The sequence below is a fragment of the Colossoma macropomum genome, unplaced genomic scaffold (genome assembly GCF_904425465.1).
Source record: "Colossoma macropomum unplaced genomic scaffold, Colossoma_macropomum, whole genome shotgun sequence".
Lineage (NCBI taxonomy): Eukaryota > Metazoa > Chordata > Actinopteri > Characiformes > Serrasalmidae > Colossoma > Colossoma macropomum.
In genome coordinates this window covers 22,730,470-22,753,164 of record NW_023494806.1, presented here as the reverse complement: position 1 = coordinate 22,753,164, position 22,695 = coordinate 22,730,470, and the positions used below count along the sequence as shown (strand labels likewise).

At 37.9% G+C, this 22,695-nt stretch overlaps 1 protein-coding gene across 1 annotated transcript in view; it reads right to left on the bottom strand.

Moving 5' to 3' along the window:
- The window catches only part of adamts3 (ADAM metallopeptidase with thrombospondin type 1 motif, 3), a 165,808-nt gene that overhangs the window by 91,808 nt on the left and 51,305 nt on the right, over positions 1–22,695 (bottom strand). Inside the window, exons 5-8 of the mRNA XM_036598371.1 lie at positions 21,059–21,246; positions 9,085–9,168; positions 8,555–8,711; positions 256–361 (exon numbers count right to left, since the gene is read on the bottom strand). Coding sequence (XP_036454264.1) covers positions 256–361; positions 8,555–8,711; positions 9,085–9,168; positions 21,059–21,246 — 535 coding nt within the window. The remainder of the gene's footprint in view (positions 1–255; positions 362–8,554; positions 8,712–9,084; positions 9,169–21,058; positions 21,247–22,695) is intronic.

Below are 22,695 nucleotides of genomic sequence, written 5' to 3'. Positions count from 1 at the left end.
AATGTAAAAAATGCAGCAATATTTGCATACAAATGCTATTTTTACATTTGTTTCCTGCAGAAGATGTGTTAATTGAAGATGTGCTTTCATACATTTTATGTCAAGAAAGTGAATTTTCTATGATATGAGCCTTTTCAACTGATTTCAAGACATCCTTCACATTTTCTGCATTCACCCTGAAAAACCCCACCAGCAGCACCGCTGAGAAGGAGATCATACATTCTGAGGCGCCTGAAAACTCATTTGAAAACCTACACATGTCCAGTCTCATGAGCCACCACAAAGGCAGAGGAGAAGCCATCTTCGTGATTGAGGGTGCAACTGCGGACCGCATGGCACATCCCAGTGACTGGTGCGTATCCTGGGATCAGAAAACAAAAGAGAGTGAGAAGAAGTTAGTCAGACTTCTTTATCACGCAGCAATGGCAAAGCTGAGGCTACTAAATGCAGTAACAGCTGGCACAGCTCAACATATATCACCTCAGATCATTCAAGGTATTGCCGTCATATTTTATGCAGATTGACAATGACAGCTATCTGTCTGAATCCGTAGATTCAATATTTGTTTTTGAGAAAGAACGTCTAAATCAAACATGTTGAAATGAATTACGAGAACAAAGCATTTAAAAAAAAGCTCTCTGAAAAAAATATAACCTCAGGCCTCAGTGCAAACCATATGCCGTTCCACGATCACTCAGCTAAGTTGATTCAATTACAAAAACATAATTAATTCAATTAATCTGATAAGACAGATCCCTTTACTAATGCTGTTTAACTGTGACAGTTAAGCTTAGATTGCCATAATTAATTCCAAAAGCCAACATCTAAACAAATGACAGAGCAATAACAAAGTTTCTTTATTTATTTCTGAATTGTATCATCCTAGACTGAGACCACATATACTGGGAGGCCCTGCGAGACCAACATTCACCGAAATAAGCATAGACTTAGTGACAAAAGCCGACACCTTAAAAGACAAGCATCTCACAATAGCCTGGGCCTAAGAAAATGAAATCTTATTGAATGAAGAGAGAAAGCCAGATAAGATGGCTTAGGTAAGAAGTATCACTCAGCTTAAGATGGTAGTGGGAAACAAATAACTCTTGTTTTTGTTATTTTATATACTTCCAGTGCATACATCCATATCAAATGTATACACATAATGACCCTTAGTTGTCAAAGCTGCGTCTGGTGTTTTTTTTTTATTTTTTTAAACAACTCTGTATTTTCTGACCCTGTATTTTCTCATTTGTAAAGCACTTTGACTGACAGCAGTGTAAGAAAGGTGCTATATAAATAAACTTGGCTTGGTCAAATCTGAGCGTAATATGAGCGCATGTAGCGCAGCTAATGGACTGCAATAATACAGTGTTTAAATCTGTTATTTTAGGAAAATAATCACATGACACAATCACATTATTCTACTGTCTTACACTGTAAAAAAGGCTCATCAGATCAACCCAAAAATTACTTAATGTAGTCCAAAGCAATTTGATTGAAAGAACTGTTCATTCAAAGTATTTATTCAGGTTGAATAAAACTTGTTAATTTACTTGTCAACACATGAAATAATTTTCAGAGGGACTCTCATAAACTTGAGGAAGTAAAGAATGTTTGCCAAGAAGAACCGGCCAAAACTGAACCACAATGCTGCAAAAAACTAATTGCTTCTTACCATAGATGCCTCGAAGCTGTAATTGTCAGCAACAGCTTTGCAAGAAAGTACAAATGTTATTAACTCATGGCGTCTGAATACTTTTCCCTATCAATTTTATTTTTAAAAACATATGAATGGAGTGATGTATTGGGAGATATTAGAGAAGAATTTAATCTCATTGGCCAAGAAAGTGAATCTGGGGAGTTTTGGACGGTTCTTCTTGGCAAACATTCTTCACTTCCTCAAGTTTATGAGAGTCCCTCTGATGGACTCACAATCAAATTTCTCCATAAATGTTTTACGGGATTCAAGTCAGGAGATTGGCTAGTCTATGCAAAGACTTTCAACTTCTTTTTTAGAAGCCAGTCTTGAGTTATTTTGGCTGGATGTTTAGGATTATTGTCTTGTTCAAATGTCCATCTTCTCCCCAGATTCACTTTTTTTTGGCCAATGAGATTAAATTCTTCTCTAATATCTCCTAATACATCACTCCATCCATATTTCTTTGAATGCCATGTTGATGCTTCAGTACCACTTGCAGAGAAGAAGCCCGATAACATGATGCTCCCACCTCCGTACTTCACTGTGGGTTTGGTGCTCTTGGGATCATACTCACTACCATTTAATTACCAGGCTTTATGCCATGCTAATGATGCTCACTAGCCACTGCAATTGTTGTGATTGACTGACTGTTGTGATTTTGGACAGTATATCTATTGATCTGTTTCCCATGATATTTTGACACATTGAGCGTGTTTCCATCCATTCAATAATCTGATCATAATTGACTTTCTGCAGTTACCTGATTATTGAAATGGTCATGAAAACAGCATACTCCGATTTCTTGGATCAAAGTAAGGTCTAGAAATCTGATTAAGAAATCAGATAAAGAGAGCTGGATTTTAGCTCAGTAATATGATTTCTCAGTGCACGTAAACTCTTACTCAGATTTCTTTCGGATTTCTCAGTCTGCGCACGTGCGAAAACAGGCCACGGTACTGGAAATAAGCATTGCCATGAGATGGCTGCAAAACACTTTTGGAGCGACGCTGATGTCTAGAAGATAATATTTTCTGATATTTTCAAGTAAAATGGTGCAATGTTTAAATAAAAACCTGCAGCATGAACTTTGAGTTCTACATTACGTTTACATCACGTTGAATAGATTACTGACAAAATTGAATTTTCTGCAGTTATTGAATTACTAAGTGCATGTAAATGCACTCATTGTGACAGCTGGCATTTCAATTTATGTAAAAAAATGAAAAACGTCAAAAATGGAGATACAAGGTTTTGATCCAACAACAACTATATGCATAAACTATAAGCTTGTGCTAATGCTATATAGGTTATTATCGCCTCACCATGATCTGTAGTGACTCACAAAGGGGGTAAACTACGTTTAGGATGGTAGAATCTCCAGAAAAAAATCTCGACTCCAGAAAAGTTTATAGAAGTATAAACTTCTATTGCTTATTATCTACATTACTTGGTAGCTCCAGTGCAAAACTCAAGAGACAAGTTTCAGAACCCATTGATCAATTCTATTAAGGATAAGGGTTTGGAGACAAATTCTTTAAAGAAACTAGCAGTCTTTGACATGATTTAGCCCTGAACCGATAAAATAGAGCTCTGCTGTCTGTTAAACCAATGGATGGAAATGAAAGGTAATTTGCCATATGGTTTTAACTCCTAGGCATCAAGGCCTTGTAAAAATGAAACAATGGCTATATATCTCACAGATTCCACAGACTGTTTTCAAATAAAAGTGGCAGACAGCCTTGTTCTGTGAGCCGCATTCGAGTGCCAATTTGTCAGATGGGTGCTGGGGCGCTTAAATTGATCTGCGTGCTGCTCTTCTAAGCCTCGAGTATATCTCTCAGGTGTCTCAAGAGAAAGACTACAGTTTCAAGGAAACAATTGCTTCATACTCGCAGACAGCATTTGAAAACTCGAAACAATACCTTGATCAACTCCTTTTGTGTTCCGAAAATCCGTCTGGAAAGGCCATTTGACATTTATAAAATCTCACATCTGTTTGCGGAAAATAATGAGACTTTCTCGGCTGGAGAGAAGAGAACATTGTTCAAATTGGCCCGTCGCTGCTGGGATGCAGAAATAAATATCAAAAGCTTAGACCTTTGTTGACTCAGTGATGAGTGTATTGTGAGTCATGTCACACTGTGAGCATTTCATGCTTGTCAGATTACAAGTTCAATGTACCACCCAAAGATGAAACAATGATTTGTCGCAGACCGATGGCCCTGTAATAAAGCAATCATTGTAGGTGGCTACACCGCATACGCATTGCTCTTTGATTGTATAAGTCCTATAAGAGCAGTGGAGCACGCCAGTACAGATGACTGCAGTACCATCAAAGTCAGGTTCCAAATGTTGACCATTTAGTGGGCTTTTTGGGGACCTTCATTTGAAAGCAGTGTTTGTTCACGCTTGTCATGTAATTTTAGCTGAAACAGTTCAGGTTCTGAGAAGTTGTTTTGTGGTACAGCAAGATAAGAGGGGGTTTGAGGACAGTGACAATAGCATCAGCAGTTTCTGCCAAAATCTAGGCAGTTTATGAAAAGACATTTTTTCTTTAAAATCAAACAGGCATGAAAAGTGCATTTTTTTCCTCTCTGGCCTCAATGACTGTAGCAAGCTAGTAGGGGCCCACTGCTTCAGGACAACAGCGGCCTTTTTTCTCCCTTCTGATGTTATGCAAGTGTGCTTTCGCCACCCTTTTCAAGTGAAGTCTGCCTCCTTAGCACATTGAACAGCTTGTCTAAGGGAGAAGTGGGGTCGGGGGTGGGGGCAGGTTCCGTACACCAAACTTTGCTTCTGCCATGGCTTTCAGGCCACGTTTAGCCTTAATGTGATGACTGGGTTATGACGGGGGCTCAGAAGGGCCCGAGAGTGAAAGAGCAGAGGGGGATAAGAGGCCCACTCACATCTTCAGCACACGTGCAGAAAGTGGCTCACTGCTCGAGGAAAGAGGTGGTGAAGTGTCACTGAGTAGAAGGTGAAAAATGCTCATAAAGGTGGAAAACTGGCAGAGCAGTTATACTGACATTTTATTTGCTGCATCAATGTTATTTTTTAAAATTTGATAATCATTATGCTGCTCAGGGTCTAAGCTGGTAATTTCTATGGCAAAAATAAATGGGATTCTCAAAAAACACTGCTATTACGTTCTGCGGTACACAAAAAGGTTCCAAACCTGATACGTCCTGTGTATATTTTTCCACTGAATGTCACTGGATCTTCCGATTTGTCAGGTCGTTAACAAGCTGAAATATGAAATATGAACATCCAAGCTACCACTCCTGTGCACTGAAATTACATCGCATGAAAGTAAGTAACACAATTATATGGATCGTTCTACTGAGTTAGTTCAAACTGCAGAACCACAGTTAATATATATATATATATATATATATTTATATATAAAATTCAGACCTTGGATATTTACAAGGCATTAATCGATAGTAATCAACTGTTAAATTGGGAGGTGGCTGTGAAAATACTACTTTTTTTTTTACAACCTTCGGTAAAGTTTCATCTGCGTTATGATACTTTTTCTAGTCTCAAAGTAAAATGTTCAACCATTTATTTTAATAAAATATTCATAAGTAAGGTGTAAAGTAAGCAAAACAATTTTAGCGTGAAGTCAGTTAAAAGTCCAAAATGTGTTTTGAACTCTGACTTTGAACCTATTCGGTATCCAGTGAAATTTAATGGAACAATGAATGTAGCATAATGCAAATCATATGCAGCCACCATGCGTAGATGATTATGGCAGCACACTTGCACATAAAGTGAACATGTGCATTAGAGGCAGTGCTGCATTTACTAAACCTGAATAAAACAGAAAGCGATGAAGAAACCTAGAAACAGTGATCTGTTTTAAACACCTGGAAAGGTCTCGTTGCAGTAGAGAGTAAAGAATGGATCTAACAAGTAGCTAAAAAGACATTCATAATACAAACCGGATTCCAAAAAAGTTGGGACACTAAACAAATTGTGAATAAAAACTGAATGCAATGATGTGGAGGTGCCAACATCTAATATTTTATTCAGAATAGAACACAAATCACAGATCAAAAGTTTAAACTGAGAGAATGTATCATTTTAAGGGAAAAAAATGTTGTTTCAAAATTTCATGGCGTCAACAAATCCCAAAAAAGTTGGGACAAGTAGCAATAAGTGGCTGGAAAAAGGAAATTGAGCATATAACGAACAGCTGGAAGACCAATTAACACTAATTAGGTCAATTGACAACATGATTGGGTATAAAAAGAGCTTCTCAGAGTGTCAGTGTCTCTCTGAAGCCAAGATGGTAAGAGGATCACCAATTCCACCATTGTTGCGCAGAAAGATAGTGCAGCAATACCAGAATGGTGTTACCCGGCGTAAAATAGCAAAGACTTTTAAGTTATCATCATCAACCGTGCATAACATCATCAAAAGATTCAAAGAATCTGGAACAATCGCTGTGCGTAAGGGTCAAGGCCGTAAAACTCTACTGGATGCTCGTGATCTCCGGGCCCTTAAACGTCACTGCACCTCAAACAGGAATGCCACTGTCAAGGAAATAACAGAATGGGCTCAGGAATACTTCCAGAAAGCATTGTCAGTGAACACAATCCACCGTGCCATCCGCCGTTGCCAGCTGAAACTCTACAGTGCAAAGAGGAAGCCATTTCTAAGCAAGCTCCACAAGCTCAGACGTTTGCACTGGGCCAGGGGTCTTTTAAAATGGAGTGTGGCAAAATGGAAGACTGTTCTGTGGTCAGATGAGTCACGATTTGAAGTTCTTTATGGAACACTGGGACGCCATGTCATCCGGACCAGAGAGGACAAGGATAACCCAAGTTGTTATCAACGCTCCGTTCAGAAGCCTGCATCACTGATGGTATGGGGTTGCATGAGTGCTTGTGGCATGGGCAGCTTGCATGTCTGGAAAGGCACCATTAATGCAGAGAACTATGTTCAGGTTCTAGAACAACATATGCTCCCATCTAGACGTCATCTCTTTCAGGGAAGACCCTGCATTTTTCAACAAGATAATGCCAGACCACATTCTGCAGCAATCACAACATCATGGCTACGTAGGAGAAGGATCCCAGTACTGAAATGGCCAGGCTGCAGTCCAGATTTTTCACCTATAGAGAACATTTGGCGCATCATAAAGAGGAAGGTGCGACAAAGAAGGCCCGAGACGATTGAACAGTTAGAGGCCTGTATTAGACATGAATGGGAAAGCATTCCTATTTCTAAACTTGAGAAACTGGTCTCCTCTGTCCCCAGACGTCTGTTGAGTGTTGTAAGAAGAAGGGGGGATGCCACACAGTGGTAAAAATGGCCTTGTCCCAACTTTTTTGGGATTTGTTGACGCCATGAAATTTTGAAACGACATATTTTTCCCTTAAAATGATACATTCTCTCAGTTTAAACTTTTGATCTGTGATTTGTGTTCTATTCTGAATAAAATATTAGATGTTGGCACCTCCACATCATTGCATTCAGTTTTTATTCACAATTTGTTTAGTGTCCCAACTTTTTTAGAATCCGGTTTGTAAGTTATAATGCATTCATGAGGCATGATGAATGTGGCTTATTATGCACTATGAATTAACATTATAAGTAGTGTTCATAACATGTTATATTATCAGTGCCAAAACACAAACCTGCCTTTCATAAACACACACAACTTATTCTGATGTGGAATCTCTTTTTTTATGTTTTTAATGTATTGTAACAAGTCTTTGAAATGGACAGCTATTTGGAATGGACAACAATTGTGGGTGACAACAACAATGTAAGTGTTAGTTACCTATTAACCACCAAAGAAGAGTGGTACATCTGTAGTTAAATCTGTAGTTTGGGCCTTGGTTTGGTTTTTGGTTTCGTTTGGTTTTAAAGCCAAATTATCTAAAAATATAAGTAGTAAGAAAATAAAGAAAATACTAGAAAATTTATTTTGTCATTTATTCAACAGTCATGTCAAAAGAGTATGAGGTGTGTATTGTTAGGCAAACCCAGATAGAAGCCAACAACCACATTCATGCCACAAGCCCTAGGAAAGCTACAATTCTCAACACTGCATTGCTGACAACTACCGCATTGTCACCTGCATAATAATTATGCTACTTACTTCTTTACTGCACATTATACTTTTTATAGTTGTTTTTATTACATTCTTATTATATATCTTCACTTATATTTATGTGTATCATAATGTATGTAAATACTTTGCTCTTGCTTTGCTCTTTACTGTATCTTGTGCTGTTGTAATACACAACTTTCCCTCTAGGATTCATAAAGTGATCTCTGTCTCTCTCTCTCTCTTGCTCTCTCTCTCTCTCTCTCTCTCTCTCTCTCTCACTCTCTATCTATCTATCTATCTATCTATCTATCTATCTATCTATCTATCTATCTATCTATCATTTTAACATTGTATTAGGATCAATTGTTATCCAGTAGTGATTAATAATTAATTATAATTAATGGTCTTTTCTTTTTTCTTTGAATAATTGTCACATTTATCATTATTATTTAATCAGGCAATTTGTAAAAACACATTGACAGAAAAAGATGAGGTCATAACAGGCTGACATAAGCTTTTATTTAATATTAAGTGGTACTAAGTGGTAACTATTTATTGTTGCTGTTGTTTAGAGGCTCTGATTTTTTATGACAGCGTTCTGGAAGTAGAACCATGATAAACTCAGAAAAATATACTATGTAATTTATCACACTAATAATAACATACATTGTCATATTGCCCACACCTTTCCTATCTGCACAATGCCTGCAAGAGGTTAGAGGAACAGTTTATGCATAAATGCTCCTGTCACTAATAATGCTAATAAGCCTAGTGGGAGGTGGGGGTCTTACCCTGCATGCCGGTGGGGCCGAAGCCCTGGCGGGTGAGGAAGATGGAGTGGTCATGGTGCTCTGAGTGCTCGGGGTCATCTTTCTGCTGTACGAAGGCCCAGCGGCACACATTCTCCAGACTGCGCGACGGGTTGCCCCGCTCAATGAGGCTAATGGACTGAGGGCAGAAAAGAACAGGCTGTGCTTCTGGGTCTCTGTTTACTTAGCATCATTCAAACACACATTAGTCTGCACGACCCGAGTTCACTACAGAGAGGCCGCAAATTAGGCCAGGATGAATCATCATTTGAGGTTTATCTTCTGCTTTTCATAAAACAATGAAGCTAAGGCAGCTGTGCCGCCCCTTATTGTATTGTACATTTTATTCATGCATTTATTTATTTTTTTAGCCTCAGGCCTTTTTGCCAAAATGTGCCTGCAGGGAAAAAAGTGAAGTGACATGAAAAAGGTTTGAAATTTCTTTATTCAGCTGTCACTTTAAATGGACTTCACTGTGAGCAGCCAAATTGCCTCTATTCAGTGAGCCTTACCTTTGCATAGCCAAGCATGATCATCCTCACAAGCACAACGTTGATGTGCACACCCAGTGACTCATCATGGTATATCTCATTCACCTGCAACAACATGTGTTGGATAATGAGTTAAAGAGTAACGCCGGCCAAAAAGAGTCTGGCTAGAGAGCTGTGAAGATTTCATATAGCAGACTGAATGAGGCTTTAGATGCTACAAAAGGAGTAAAAGGCTTAGCTGTATGTGAGATATTCTGAAAAGAAGTAATGCACTGAAGTGACCTGATTTAGATGTGTACATCACTTCCACATGAATAAAATATGTCAACACAAATGTATTTACTTTAAGCTGTAATTGTGTTGATGTGATATATTTTATTAATGTGGATATGATGTGCACATTTGAATCAAGTCAGTTCAGGTCACACAAGGCTGCTTGACAAAATGACAGTACTGCAATTTATATTGCTACATTCCTAAAAACAAAGGTGCCAAAAAGCCTTAAAAGAACCATTTGGGTTTTCTAAAGAACGTTTCAATGTGGGGTTCTTTGGAGAATTTGGAGAAATTCTTTTCTAAATGAAATGTGATTGCGGAGAACTTTTATGTTTCTGCCCAGTCTCAGGGGACAACTTCATAAATGTTTGGCGCTGTATTGTGCCCCTGAGCCCAAATTCCTCTAGTATATGCTCATAATAGTACAGTCTTCCTCTTATAAGAGGTAACAGTTATTTTAAACTGATATAATATGTAATATGTTCTCTGCACATGGAGCACATTTACATGCTTAATATTTTTGAGGGGAGTCTTCAGTCATGCTTACATTACATTCATGGGCTAATGACAGGCTTGTTGTCTTTTGGACAATGTTGATGAGTGCACCATCGCCCCCTACTTTGAGCTCTTCCTTTAAAAGACATTCTATTGGTTTCGAAATTTCACTCTCAGTTTGCTCCCATCCTAATAAATATATGTTCCCATCCACATTTAGCCAAAAATTTCTCACGGTTGGCCCCAGAAGTTCTCATTATGAGATCATGCCTGGCCTGCAAGAGTGAAAAATGGAAACCATGGACACCCACTAGGAAACCATTATCAACCAGTATAAACAAAACTAGCTAGCTGGGTGCAACCTATAATAGTAAAGTGGACAAGGAGGAGTGGGGTTTAAACTATGCATGCACTCATGCTAAAATGACTGGGCAATTTTTTCTGAAGTAGCTTATGTATTCTGAGCGATTTTTGGGGTTATTTTTGTTAGAGAGCAGCACGGCAGGCATTATAAAAGAGAACTATTATTTGTCTGAGTCAAATCAATTGTGTAATATATAATTAGAGCTCTGTAGACTCAAGATTATTTTAACCAATAAGATATCAAAAATCAAATGTTTATCTCGGAATCAAAACTCTTTAGTACCTGAAAAATATGTGTATCTTTACACCCCTAAAAACACAAATATACACTTAGGATGGGATTTCCAGGGCCAAGATTGAGAACTATTGGGCTAGACATTTCACCACTGTCACTGGAACGTCCACTTTGTATGGTTATACACCATACACAAGCCATTTGACCAGTACAGTTACATGCTGTGTTTGTACCATTCAAATTGAAGTGATCTGGAAAGCCAAGTGCTACTATATGCTTTTAGCCACCTGCAGAGGACGGTGCCTGCACCAGCAGAAACCCCACAACTCCATATGACCTAGAGGTCACGTAAGTGTTGCTTGAATTGTTGCTGCTAATTATAAGAAACTGGAAGAGTTGGCTATGAGCCTAATAGTGTTGCAGGTTACTAGGGTAGCAATGTAGAGTCTCTTGCATCTCTCTTTAATGTATTACTATCCTGAATGTTGTTACGAAAGTTGTTACTATTCTGAATTTTCTGAAGACACCTCCCACAAACATGTTGCTTCTCATAAGGTTCCAAGTAGAAACTAAAACTGTGGGTTCAAATGTTCTTCAACCTTGTCAAGCTCCTTATTGTGAGGCCAGTTTTTGCTTTTCCATTTTTTTAATAGATTTATTAGATTTATTGATTATTGAAATAGATTTATTAGATTATTGGATATACTACCATTTTGTTCACACAAACTGAAACTGTGTGGGAAAAACACTAGCTAATAATGCTAATAAACCTAGTGAGAGCCTGCTAGTATTTTCAGTAGGCTGCTTCAACAAGAACATTTTGGTATCCGTCAAAAAAACTTGATTTGTTTGATTCGTTTCAGGCGTGAAAGCAGGAAGCTCATTTAAACATGAACATTCGTAAGTCTTATTTCCATAACTTGCAGCTTTTCCAATGTCCTACTACTGCTGAACTATGTATGTATAGTGAACCGGACAATATATTCTATGTTCAGTCTGAATCCATTACATCAATAAAAAACTGGGTACGTTAATCACTGATGTTGAAAGAAGAGGCATGGGCAGGGTAATGGCCTCCTCTCAACAGTATGTATTTCAGTCAAAGTTTTGATGACTGATTGGAGTTAGGCTTATTCAAATTTCAGCTGCATTATTAAGTAACATAATGTATTAATTTTACTATACTTTTTCAAAATCTGCCAAAAAAAATGATAAACCAGCCCATATATTGTCCACCCACCAAATTTGCCCAACTTGGTGGGAACACACACAATCTAGCAACACTGCCTGCTTAACGGGCTTTCTGAAGCTCCAGGCATCTCTTATCGGCTGACACATGGTCATGTCAGTGTATGTTTAACACTAGTCACTTTTTTCCAATTTTCTAATTGAAATCAGTGGCAATATCTGCATTCTTGACAGATAGGACATTTCCCTTATCATGTTTTCAGGGGAACCACGCCTTTAAAACCTGACTAACTCACATGGAACGAGCAACCGCAGATGAGAGACAATTATACCACATGCAGTCTTGATGACATCAACCTTCAAACAAAGTTAGGCAGCTCTCTGCTCAGGCTGCTTTAAAACGCCCCTGCATTAGCACTATGGCACGTCTGAAGATAGAATCAATTCTACATCGGAAGATCGCAGTAAACAAAGAGATAAAGAGGGACAGGCTCCTTCTGCCAGGCTTCGTACTGTGAGCAACAATGAGTGAGTGTGGAAAGCCATAATGCATGCCAGCGAGGGTCTCTCAACAGGAGCGCTGGTATGAATGACGGAGAGAGGGGAAGGAAATTGGATCTTATGGGGCATTCTCACAAGCTTCCCAAAAGGAAGCATGAAGGGCTGAGGTAGGTCGTGACGGTGGTGGTAGTAAATCGATGGCATTTTTAGGTGTGTCTACAGACGGAACGAACATCCAGCTAATGAAAAGACCCCTGTGTTGAGCCAGTAATACAGGGGCCCTTTAAAGGCTCAGTTGTTTTCTCACCTAGCTAAGAGGCTGCAGTGTAGCTCAGACAGGGGAGGCTGGGGCTGGCTCCATGAATGCAGGATGTGATGCTGCTTCTGTGCCCTTGACTGCTACTTCCCAGAAATCCAGCCAAAGGTCTTACAGCAGTATTCTGTTTATATATACTTATTAACCCTTAGAAGTGTAGTTATTATCGTTGGTTTCATGTAGATTTGATTTGCATTACATCATTATATTAATACAGTTATGTAATTACATACTTAATCACTTTGTTACTTAGTGAACTGCATTTATATTCTATATTGAAAGGTTTTTTTCATTTTCAGTTTGTTTTAATGTCAAGAAAAACATGGCAAAAATGTATAGAATGTTTTTTTCTTGCACAAAACAATAAACTCAATTTGAAACTCTGGTAATATGCAGTCAGGTCCATAAATATTGTGACACTGACAAAAAAAGAGCCCAATCCTATCATTTACTATATGTTAAAATTTCATTTTGAATGAAATTTCTGGAACAGAAATGGTCCAAAATTACTTGAAATCTTGTTAAAAAGTGAAAAAAAGTTCAGTCTATTTAAAGAAAGTAATGAAAAGGTAGAAATAAGCCCTTTTCCCTTGGTAAAGTGAAGGCATTTTATCTTTAGAACTCATTTAAGGTACACAGTTTGGACCTTAAGGACTGACAGTTGTGTGTTTGTGTGAATGTTAGTGTTTCTTTGAAGGGGAACATAATGTCAGTGACTCCCTTGGGAACAGCTTTTGTTGGGAAGACACGTCTGTAATTGGTTGGTTGTAAGATTGGAAGGATGGAAGTGGTAGTAGAGTGCACAAAGGTAAAGAGTGAACAAATTAATTACTGATGGATTTGACACTATAACTATTATAGGCTATTGGTTAATATATTTTTTGTGTTTTTTTCTGACACTGAATAATGAATAACTTGTACTTAACAGCCATTTTGACTGGAAAAAAGGCAAATAATTACTTCTAAGAGACGTTAAACCTATGAACCTATGGAAAGTCAGTAATGTCAATCAGCAATCAGCAAAACCTGGGCTTAGCATTACTTCATTATGTTTGGATAGGACATTCTAAACAAGAGATTCTAGCACTGTATTTGCACAACTGTACTACTACATTATGAACACTGCTCATATTTATCATATTATTACTTCTGTACAAGAGATATCTAACAAATAGGATACTACCAATACTATTATACTGACCTGTGTCCTAAAGAAAGCCGTATTATTCTTTGTTTTGTACCTGATTTATTGTTGAAACAGGATTAGATACTTCACTGGACACTTACGTTGTTTATATCAACGCTCAGATCATTCAGATCAAGCTATTTTAATTAAGGTCAATTATCGCTCATACAGAACGAGTGTACTTGCCTATTTGCATTTTTTTTTTCTTCCAAGTGGTTAAATTGCACATTGACCTCAAAGATCATTCAGATGAAAGTGGAGCCAAACCGAACATGCAAATGCATAATGGCAGCTTATGGGAAGCGTGTGGGAAGGCACGACACTGGAAAAAGACTCTAATTGCTACCTTTCTTTGAACTAAATGGCATTTAAACTCCAGATGCACATACATTTACAGTGTGTCGCTGCAATAACGCCAGAGGTGTGGGTGACCTGGGCAATTCATATCTGTTTAATATTACTGTATGCCACTCAAAAGCAGGGAGCCTAGAGAGGAACGCAGTGACCATGCATGTGAACCTGCATCAGGGCACAATTTATGCATAGCTCACCTCTGCTGTACTGAGAATGGACAGTCAGGAAGAACACTGTGATTGTCCTTGAAGGCATATTTTAGCTGTGCCATATGGTGTCCGTCCTTAGGTAGAACCCGCAGGGGGAGAACCACATTATATCATATCCTGCTCTTTGACTTGCTCTGTGTTTGACTTGTAAAACGTTCTAGCTTCTGGGCAAAACATTTGACACAGATCATAAAATCGGTGCCTTCAAAATAAAACAGGTAGGTAATAAAATGGAAAACAAGCCATTGCATAACAAGAGCAGCATCAGTGGGGGGTTCTCCAGGGATACGTGTTAGGAACACCTGCGTTTTCTCATAAACTGGACATGCTGTACATCTTTGCTGTCAGGACAAAACATTTTATCTCTGAAATGGAAATGGAGAAAAGAAACATTTTTATTCCAAGTCATTTTGGAGCATCTCTCATGAAATGTTCACACAAAAGAAAGCTTTGATGTTACAGCAACGATGTGAAGAATAGATACTGCTGAAAAAGTCAACCTTTAGAAAAGCCCAGAAATTGCTTTTCCAGTGTTGGTTTTGCTCCTGATAACAAAACAGCATTTGCATAGCATTTGGACAAGCACACTGGCCAGATAATGTGTCCACATTATCACCCAGAGACTGAGCACTTCCCCTCACTGGAGTCAACAGCAATTCAAATACTGATATCAACTGCTTATCTATGTTCAAGTATACAAATGACTTTTTAACCCCTTTAACAGCAGGTCCTCACCCCTCACTCTCATCACTATATGATAATTACGTACTATCTATGAATACAGTTACTGAATACATTTTAAACAACGAACAAAAAATTTTCATTACTCAATAAGGGGCATAATGAAATATGGCATGTATTAAGGTCTATTTTATTCAAATGTATTGGTTGAAAACTATGGGTATTTGACTCTTTTAAGAGGGTCTTTAGGCATAATTTCACAACTTATTTACAAATTATTTAAGCTGATACAAGTCCTTTAATATTGAGTATCAGCCAATACCAAACACAATCTGATTTTTGTATTTTCATAAATAATATAGCTGCACAACTTAGGTTTATTTATGATGATTATACTTCTCTGCCAATAATTACTACAGTAAAATCAGTTGATTTTAGTGAATGCAAATTATATTTCTGGACTGATATGTTTCTTAGCCTACTTTTTCAAAATTACCATTTTATGATGTTTCTAATATTGTCTTATAATCCAGTTTAACTGACTGCACTAATGCACTGGCTACTTTAATGTTCTGCAGCGAAAACCCTTCATTCTTGATATATGCACAGTTGTATACACTCTGAACTGATAGCATTTGTACTACTGCCCTACTTACGTGAAATAAAAATTTTATAGGGCTGTGAATATGCTACGATTTCATCTTGATCATATTGTAAGTTTTAATTTTCAACAGTTTAACCCTGCAGACATTAAGACCCCTTTTGGTACCTTCTAAAAAAACATGCCTCATTGGACTCTCTATGACAGTAGAGTAAAAAGAGCATTAAAAAGTCCATTAAATTGTGCTGGGATTTAAGACTTCTAAAAGACAAATTCAGACCTTTTACGACCTTTTTCAGTGCCAGTTCCACCTGCTGGCTAGGTCAATACCAACCACTAGACTCCTTAACAAGCGTGGAGGAGAACGCTAACTGCCAATTCTGATATGTCAGATGCCCACATTGGCTAGCATTGCACTGAGTAATGCAGGAGGGGAGGACTCCCAGCCATGGATGGCTGTGGCATCACCAGGGATTGGACTCACTTTTTCCCATTGACAGGGCCAATGCTCAGATGATTGCACCAATTTATATGACTTTTTAATGAACCTTAGGACCCCTGTAATGGGATTAGATAACCACATTTTTAAGTACAGTATATTCAAAATCATATTCGTGAGAGCCGCTTTAAACTACAAATACTCTCTCAATCTTAAGTCAATGTCTAGGGAGGTGAGAAAGAGTGTTTATACCATTAATTTGGTAAGTGAACAAAAAACCTCTCAAGCACCTTTATAAATGAGTGTATTTTAAGTGGCTATCAAAGACATGGAGTGGCATGGTGGGTTAAGTTTGCTCCATCCCAGCCAAGCTGTTCAAACAATTCTTGGGTGCAATGAAAGATGTACCCAGGCGAATGATTAAATTGTTCACTGGCATATGAACACAGATTGCCTCGACTACTCATAAACTCAGCTGAGGATGGTCAGTCCCCCCAGCCCACCTCATCCATCAACTCCCCTTCACTTTCCTGCGCATACAACTAAACAGCAACTCCATCTGATATGGAAAATAAATCATACTAATCTGACATTGGGGCTTAAAGGGGTGGTGGTGGGGTATGGGGGGGTGAGTGGAGCTTATCATGGTAAGGTTGGTTAGTGTGGAAGCTGTGGTAAAATTCCACTAATTAGAAAGAAGACTTCAGGGAGTGACCACACATCACACCCGGCGAGGATCAATCCGTTCCAGCTTATTGGAGAGCAACTCGATTTTCATACTGGAAAACTATTTTTTTTTCTCCAGCGCTCAGCAATCAAACGTGAGCAGTAACTCATTTACATTTAAGCACTAGCAGTGGTAGTTGATGGCTGACTGCGCATCAACCCACACTAGCACGACTTTCTTCTCAGAAGTCATTAGAATGATAAAAGCTGGGAGGCTAAGCGTAAGAAAATATGGAACTAGATTGGTGGCCATGCTAGCACGCTAGCAGCCGTCATTAGCAGACAGCCAATTAAACATCCCAGTTTGCTTCATTTCAGAGGCAGCTGTGGAATTGACTGTGGACGCACAGAGCAGCAGAGACATCTACTGGAGGAAACCATTCTCAGAACTGCAATGGCACAGCATCCAAAGCTGTAACAGCTTTTCTGAATCAATACTTCAAGCCAATTAAATTACCCCCCGCCACCAACTCATCTTTATGTGCCTTTTTGTGCCTCAAAGCCATGTAAATGTAATGCTTTAGTTTAAAAGCAACGGAGCAAAACAAAGAAAGGTGTCTAACAGCGCATATTAAATATAAATTTGAAAGGCTGGCCTGCGTGAAGAATGAGGTGGTTTAGCTGTTTAAAAAAGAGAAATTTATATATAAAGCTAATTCTTTTATGCCACATAGGCACATCTCGCAAATACAGAGCATAAAGATGTTGTAGGCCAGAAAAATGCATTGAAAAATGCATTAACTTGCATCATGTTTACATCATTTCCATATGAGAAAAATACATTGCATTAATACAGTTACAACCTAAGAGGGGTAAAGTGAAAGGCAGAATTGTGTCAATTTAATATACAGCACTGTGTAAAAGTCAAACACCATCCTTTCGTTTATTTCATATGTTGCCAAAACGGCCATCAAGTACAAATTATTCAATTTCCAGTGACAGAAAAAAGTAGGGAAATCTATGTTTTTCAGAACATTAAACACACAAACCTCCAACATTAAGTAAATTTCAAGTCTATCAGTATTTATTAGAGATAAAATGCAACTTTTAACAACCCTGCAAGACCTGGTAGACCACTAAAGCTGTCACCATCAGATAAACAGTACTTTTATCTTTGATAAAAGGAGAAAATAAAGCTCCACTGTTGCTTCTGATAAAAGTTACAGGTGTTTCTGTCCATCCTTCCACTGTGAGAAGAAAACTCAATGCTATGGGTCTGAATCGATGTATAGCTGAGATTATTATTACTGAGAAAAGGAAAGAGACACAAAACTAATAAAACCTGCACTAAAACACCAAAACTGGACATCTGAGGTGTGGAGTAAGATTTCATGGACTGATGAGTCTAAATCTGTAATTAGGATTACCTGGATTGTGACAAGCTGAAAATGCAACCAATTTCTAAGACTGAACCTTGGAAGTGTGGAACAATATTCCTGCAGATTTCTTTGAATAACTAAAAGCGATATTATATTTAGTTGTTGAGGCTTTAATTTTCTGTTGTTTTCTGCTTTTTTCCTGACACTGAAAAATGAAATGAAAATCTGATTTTTACAGAGTACTGTATTTTATTCCTGAGAAAATTATGTAATGTCAATTTGATGTATCGCTTTTGCAGCAGATCCCTTACAAATGGTTATATTGCACCTTCAACTTTCATATCACTGTAGCCGATGTTGTAAGTCTCTAAGATGCAATTTGGTAAAATAGAACTTTCCATGATTCATTTTTCCAAACCTGATGTCATATTTTAATTACATTCATGATAAAAGTAAGTTGTAAGTTGTCCCCCCAGACTAACAGGCTTTGCTTATCCGACAGAAGAGATTAATAGATGTTTTCATGGTTTATTTGTTGTTTTCGCAGCAGATGGGAACAGCGCTATAGAGCCTGTGAGCTTCTGCTTTTGCCTCTGAGAGGTTTGAACTGAACCGTTTGGAGGCATGCCTCAGCTCCTGGCAAACAGTGCCTCCACCTGGGAAATTTCACACCACACACAAGGGCAATCTATAAAGAGGGGCAATTTAGTGAAAAAGGAAGCAGGAAAATATCGACCACTATCACCCACCTCATGCACTGGCATTCAAAGGAGTGAGCTGCCATTTAATCTTGAGCTTGAAATTAATGGCTAGAATAGCAACAGCGAATTAACCTTGGAGGTAAATCATTGGGACCTGTGGTGTGTATGTCTGTGTTTGTATTGGTGTGTTGGGTGTATTAACCCTTAGAAGTCACAGCTATTGCTGGCATTAACAAAAGCATGGTACAGGACAGTGCTAAGGGAAATTAAAGAGCTCATATCATAGAATTTCCCCTTGGTTTTATAAAATTAAAGTGTTTGATGTAATCCATAAATGTTGTCAAGGTTTCAAAACATGCTACTCATCCTCCAGCCTATACTGTCCATTTACAGGAACTAAGATGTAAAAATAGCCCATTTTGAATTAGATGTTTTTGTGATGTCACAAAAACCAACCCAAATATGTGTATCTGCCTATTTATTCTACAGCAGTTTAGTTGCTCTTAAGTCACTCTTAAGTTATAAGAAGGGTTTCAGCTCAGACTGCTTTTAGACTACAATATTTTTTGGCAGAATGGAGGGCAGCCAGTCAGGATTGTTTACATATTTGAGTCTTAACGGCACGGTAACAGCAGCTTATATAACTGTATGGGATAAGGAGTGGTTGAAAAATGAATTATGACTGCTTTTGTTACATAAAACCACAAAGAAATTATGAGTGGACCTCTCAGAAAAAAATAAAATACCTGACAATGTGTGAAAATGACGCATTTAATCCCGTGCGAAGACAACACAAGATCACAGGATCACAGTCGCACACATGCGAAAGGACTTTATGTGTGGACATATCCATTCAAACATTATGTTAAGTCCTAGTGCTCATGGTAATTCTACTTAATTATATAAAAATTTGCCCAAAATTGTCTTTTGATTCAAAGGATGAGGCACCCCCTGCTGCACCTACTGCCTTTGCTATCTTTATCCTAGATCACTTTTAAAATTTGCAAATTAAATAACTTTGCTTTATACCTTAATGAAACTATTGCATCCCATTTTGAAATCTGTGTCAGCAACCATATGCACCATCCTGCTGATGTGGGTGTCATCTTTTTTAATGATGCAAAAAAAAGCTACTCAACTGGTAACGACAACCCCCACCCCCTTATGGGGAATTATTGCATTCCTGTTTTTGATAACCTTTTCCACTAATTGGAATAAGACTTTAAAAAAAAATGCAAGCATGACAATAGTTAGAAGAATACAATCTCTAAAATAAGTATTTGAAAAAGTTGGCACGCTGTACAAAGTGTAAATAAAAACTGAATGCAATGATGTGCAAATCAATTAAACCGTATATTTAATTGAAGACAGTATGAAGACAACATGTGAAATGTTGAAACTGAGAAATGTTATTGTTTTTTAAAAAATGTATGCCCATTTTACATTTGATGCCAGCAACATGTTTGAAAAAGCATATCAGAGAGGCTGAGCCCTTCAGAAGTAAAGATGAGGAGGGGTTCACCACTCTGTGAAAGACTGCATGATCAAATAGTGCAATTCAAGTATGACATAAAATGACAAAGAACTTGAAGGTTTCATCATCTATAGTACATAATATCAATAGAAAATTCAGAGAATCTGGAGAAATCTCTGTATGCAAGGGACAAGGCCAAAAACCAAAACTCTACAATGCAAAGAAGAAACAATATATAAACAGCATTCAGAAATGCTGCCACCTTCTCTGGTCCTGAGTTCATTTACGATGGACTGAGGCAAAGTGTAAAAGTGTCCTGTGGTCTAATAATAATGCATTATGAAATGAAAAATATGACAAAGGAAACCTTGAACTGTTGAGCAGCTGGAATCCTACATCGAGCAAGAAAGAGAAAATATTTCACTTTCAAAACTACAGCAGTTGGCCTCCTTATTTCCCAAACACCTACAGGGTGGTGTTAGAAGAAGAGGTGATGCAACACAGTGGTAAACATGCCCCCGTCCCAACCTTTTTGAAATTTGTTGCTGGCATCAAATTCAAGGCATTTATTTAAAAAAATAAAAATAAAATCTCTGTAATGTTAATTCAGATGTTTCTAATCCCAATTTTTTATTTTATAAGACTTTATGTGCAACAGCAGATATGAACATGAAATACACAGAATGCTGGCATCGTCCCACAAGTCTTATATCAGTGCATCCCTAATCAATACCACATTTGTCATTTTCTGACATCAAAACACAAAAAAATAGTCTAAATCAAATTTAAATTCATTACATACTAAGTAAGGATAAGCAGTTTACACTTTGTGTGTGTACATACTCAGTAATTAATTATATCATTGCATTTAAATGGTATATTAAAATGATAGTAACTCTAGATTCTATGATAGAGTTAATGAAGTACTCACAATGTTCATCAGGGTAAGAAGATAGTTCTGTACATGTTCCTTTCCATGGAAGCGCACAACGGAATCATCGACGCCAAGAAGCACCTCGATGCTGTATTTATCATCACCGGCATGCCTGCGTTTCCTGACCGTCTGGTTGACTTGTTTGGCGATGCTGTCCAGCACTGCTGGCACATGCAGATCAGGCTCTGTAGGACAAAAAAAAAATTCGAGTTTTTCAGCTTCTGAATCACTCAGAGAGAACACATCTACAGATCTATAACCTGGATCAATGTACTACGAGCTTGTGACTGGTATTTTAAAATTCTGTTGTACAGTGCTTCTTCTCATGCTATAGAATATTCTAGAGAATACAAACTAGAATCCTAGTATAATCAGCGCTACTCATATCATACACGACATTGAAACCTATAGGCAAATTAACATCAAATGTCATATGTGGACCACAACTGGTGATTGGTATTTTAAAATCCAATTACCTGGTGCGTCTTGTCACCCTATAGCAATCTCAACTCCAAAAAAGTTGGGTCACAATGCAAAATGTGAATGCAAACAGAAAAACAGGGATTTGTAAATCCACTTTGGCATGTAATAAAACAAAAACAATACAAAGTCACAATATTTAAGGCTTTATCTTATCAACTTCACTGTTTTTTGTAAATATATTCCTATTCTAAAATTGATGCATGCAACATTCCAAACAAGTTGGGAAAGGTGGGATTTAAGACTAGGAATGCTGTGAAATGGCCAAAAAAAAAACTTAAACAGGTGATATAATCATGTCTGGGTGAAAAAGGAGCATCCAGCAAAAACATAGTCCTATTGAGGAGGGATGGTTGAGACTAGCCTCTTTGCCAAAAAAATGTGCCAGCAAAAAACCCAAAGGTTTAAGAAAAGCAATCCTCACTGAGCAGTTGCAATGATTTTAGGTATTGCCCCCCTTCTACTGTGCATAATATCACAAAAAGACTCACAGAATACAGAGAAATCTCTGTACTTAAATGACTTCAATGACCGTCAATCCCTCAGATGGCACAGCATTAAAAACAGGCATGCTTCTGTGATGATATCACTGCATGGGCTCGGGAATACTTCGACAAACTGCTGTCAATAAACACTGTCTGTCACTGTATTCACAAATGCAAGTTCAGATGTACTGCGCACAGTGTAGGCCATATCAACATCCAGAACAAAATCCAGAAACTCAGCTGACTTCTCTGGGCTCTAAAATGGACTGACGCACAGTAGAAACATGCACTGTGGTCTGATGAGTCAAACTTTTAGATTGTTTATACAAATAATAGATGTTGTGCTCTCTGGGCCAAAGAAGAAAAGGATTTTCCAGATTGTTACCAGTATAAAGGTCAGAAGCCAGAATGTGTTTTGGTGGGGGGGGGGCATGGCACAGGTAACTTGCATCTGTGAAGACACCAGTGAAAGATATATACACTGTTAGAAATAAAGGTACAAAAGTTGTTTTACAGTTCAATTGTGTACCTTAAATAAGTTTTTCCCGGGTGAAAAGCACTTATTTATACCTTTTCATAACCTAATGTTTGAAAACAGAACAATAAAATAAAAAGCCTGGAGATGATACAGGATGTGTGGAGTCAATACAACTTCAACAACAATATAAT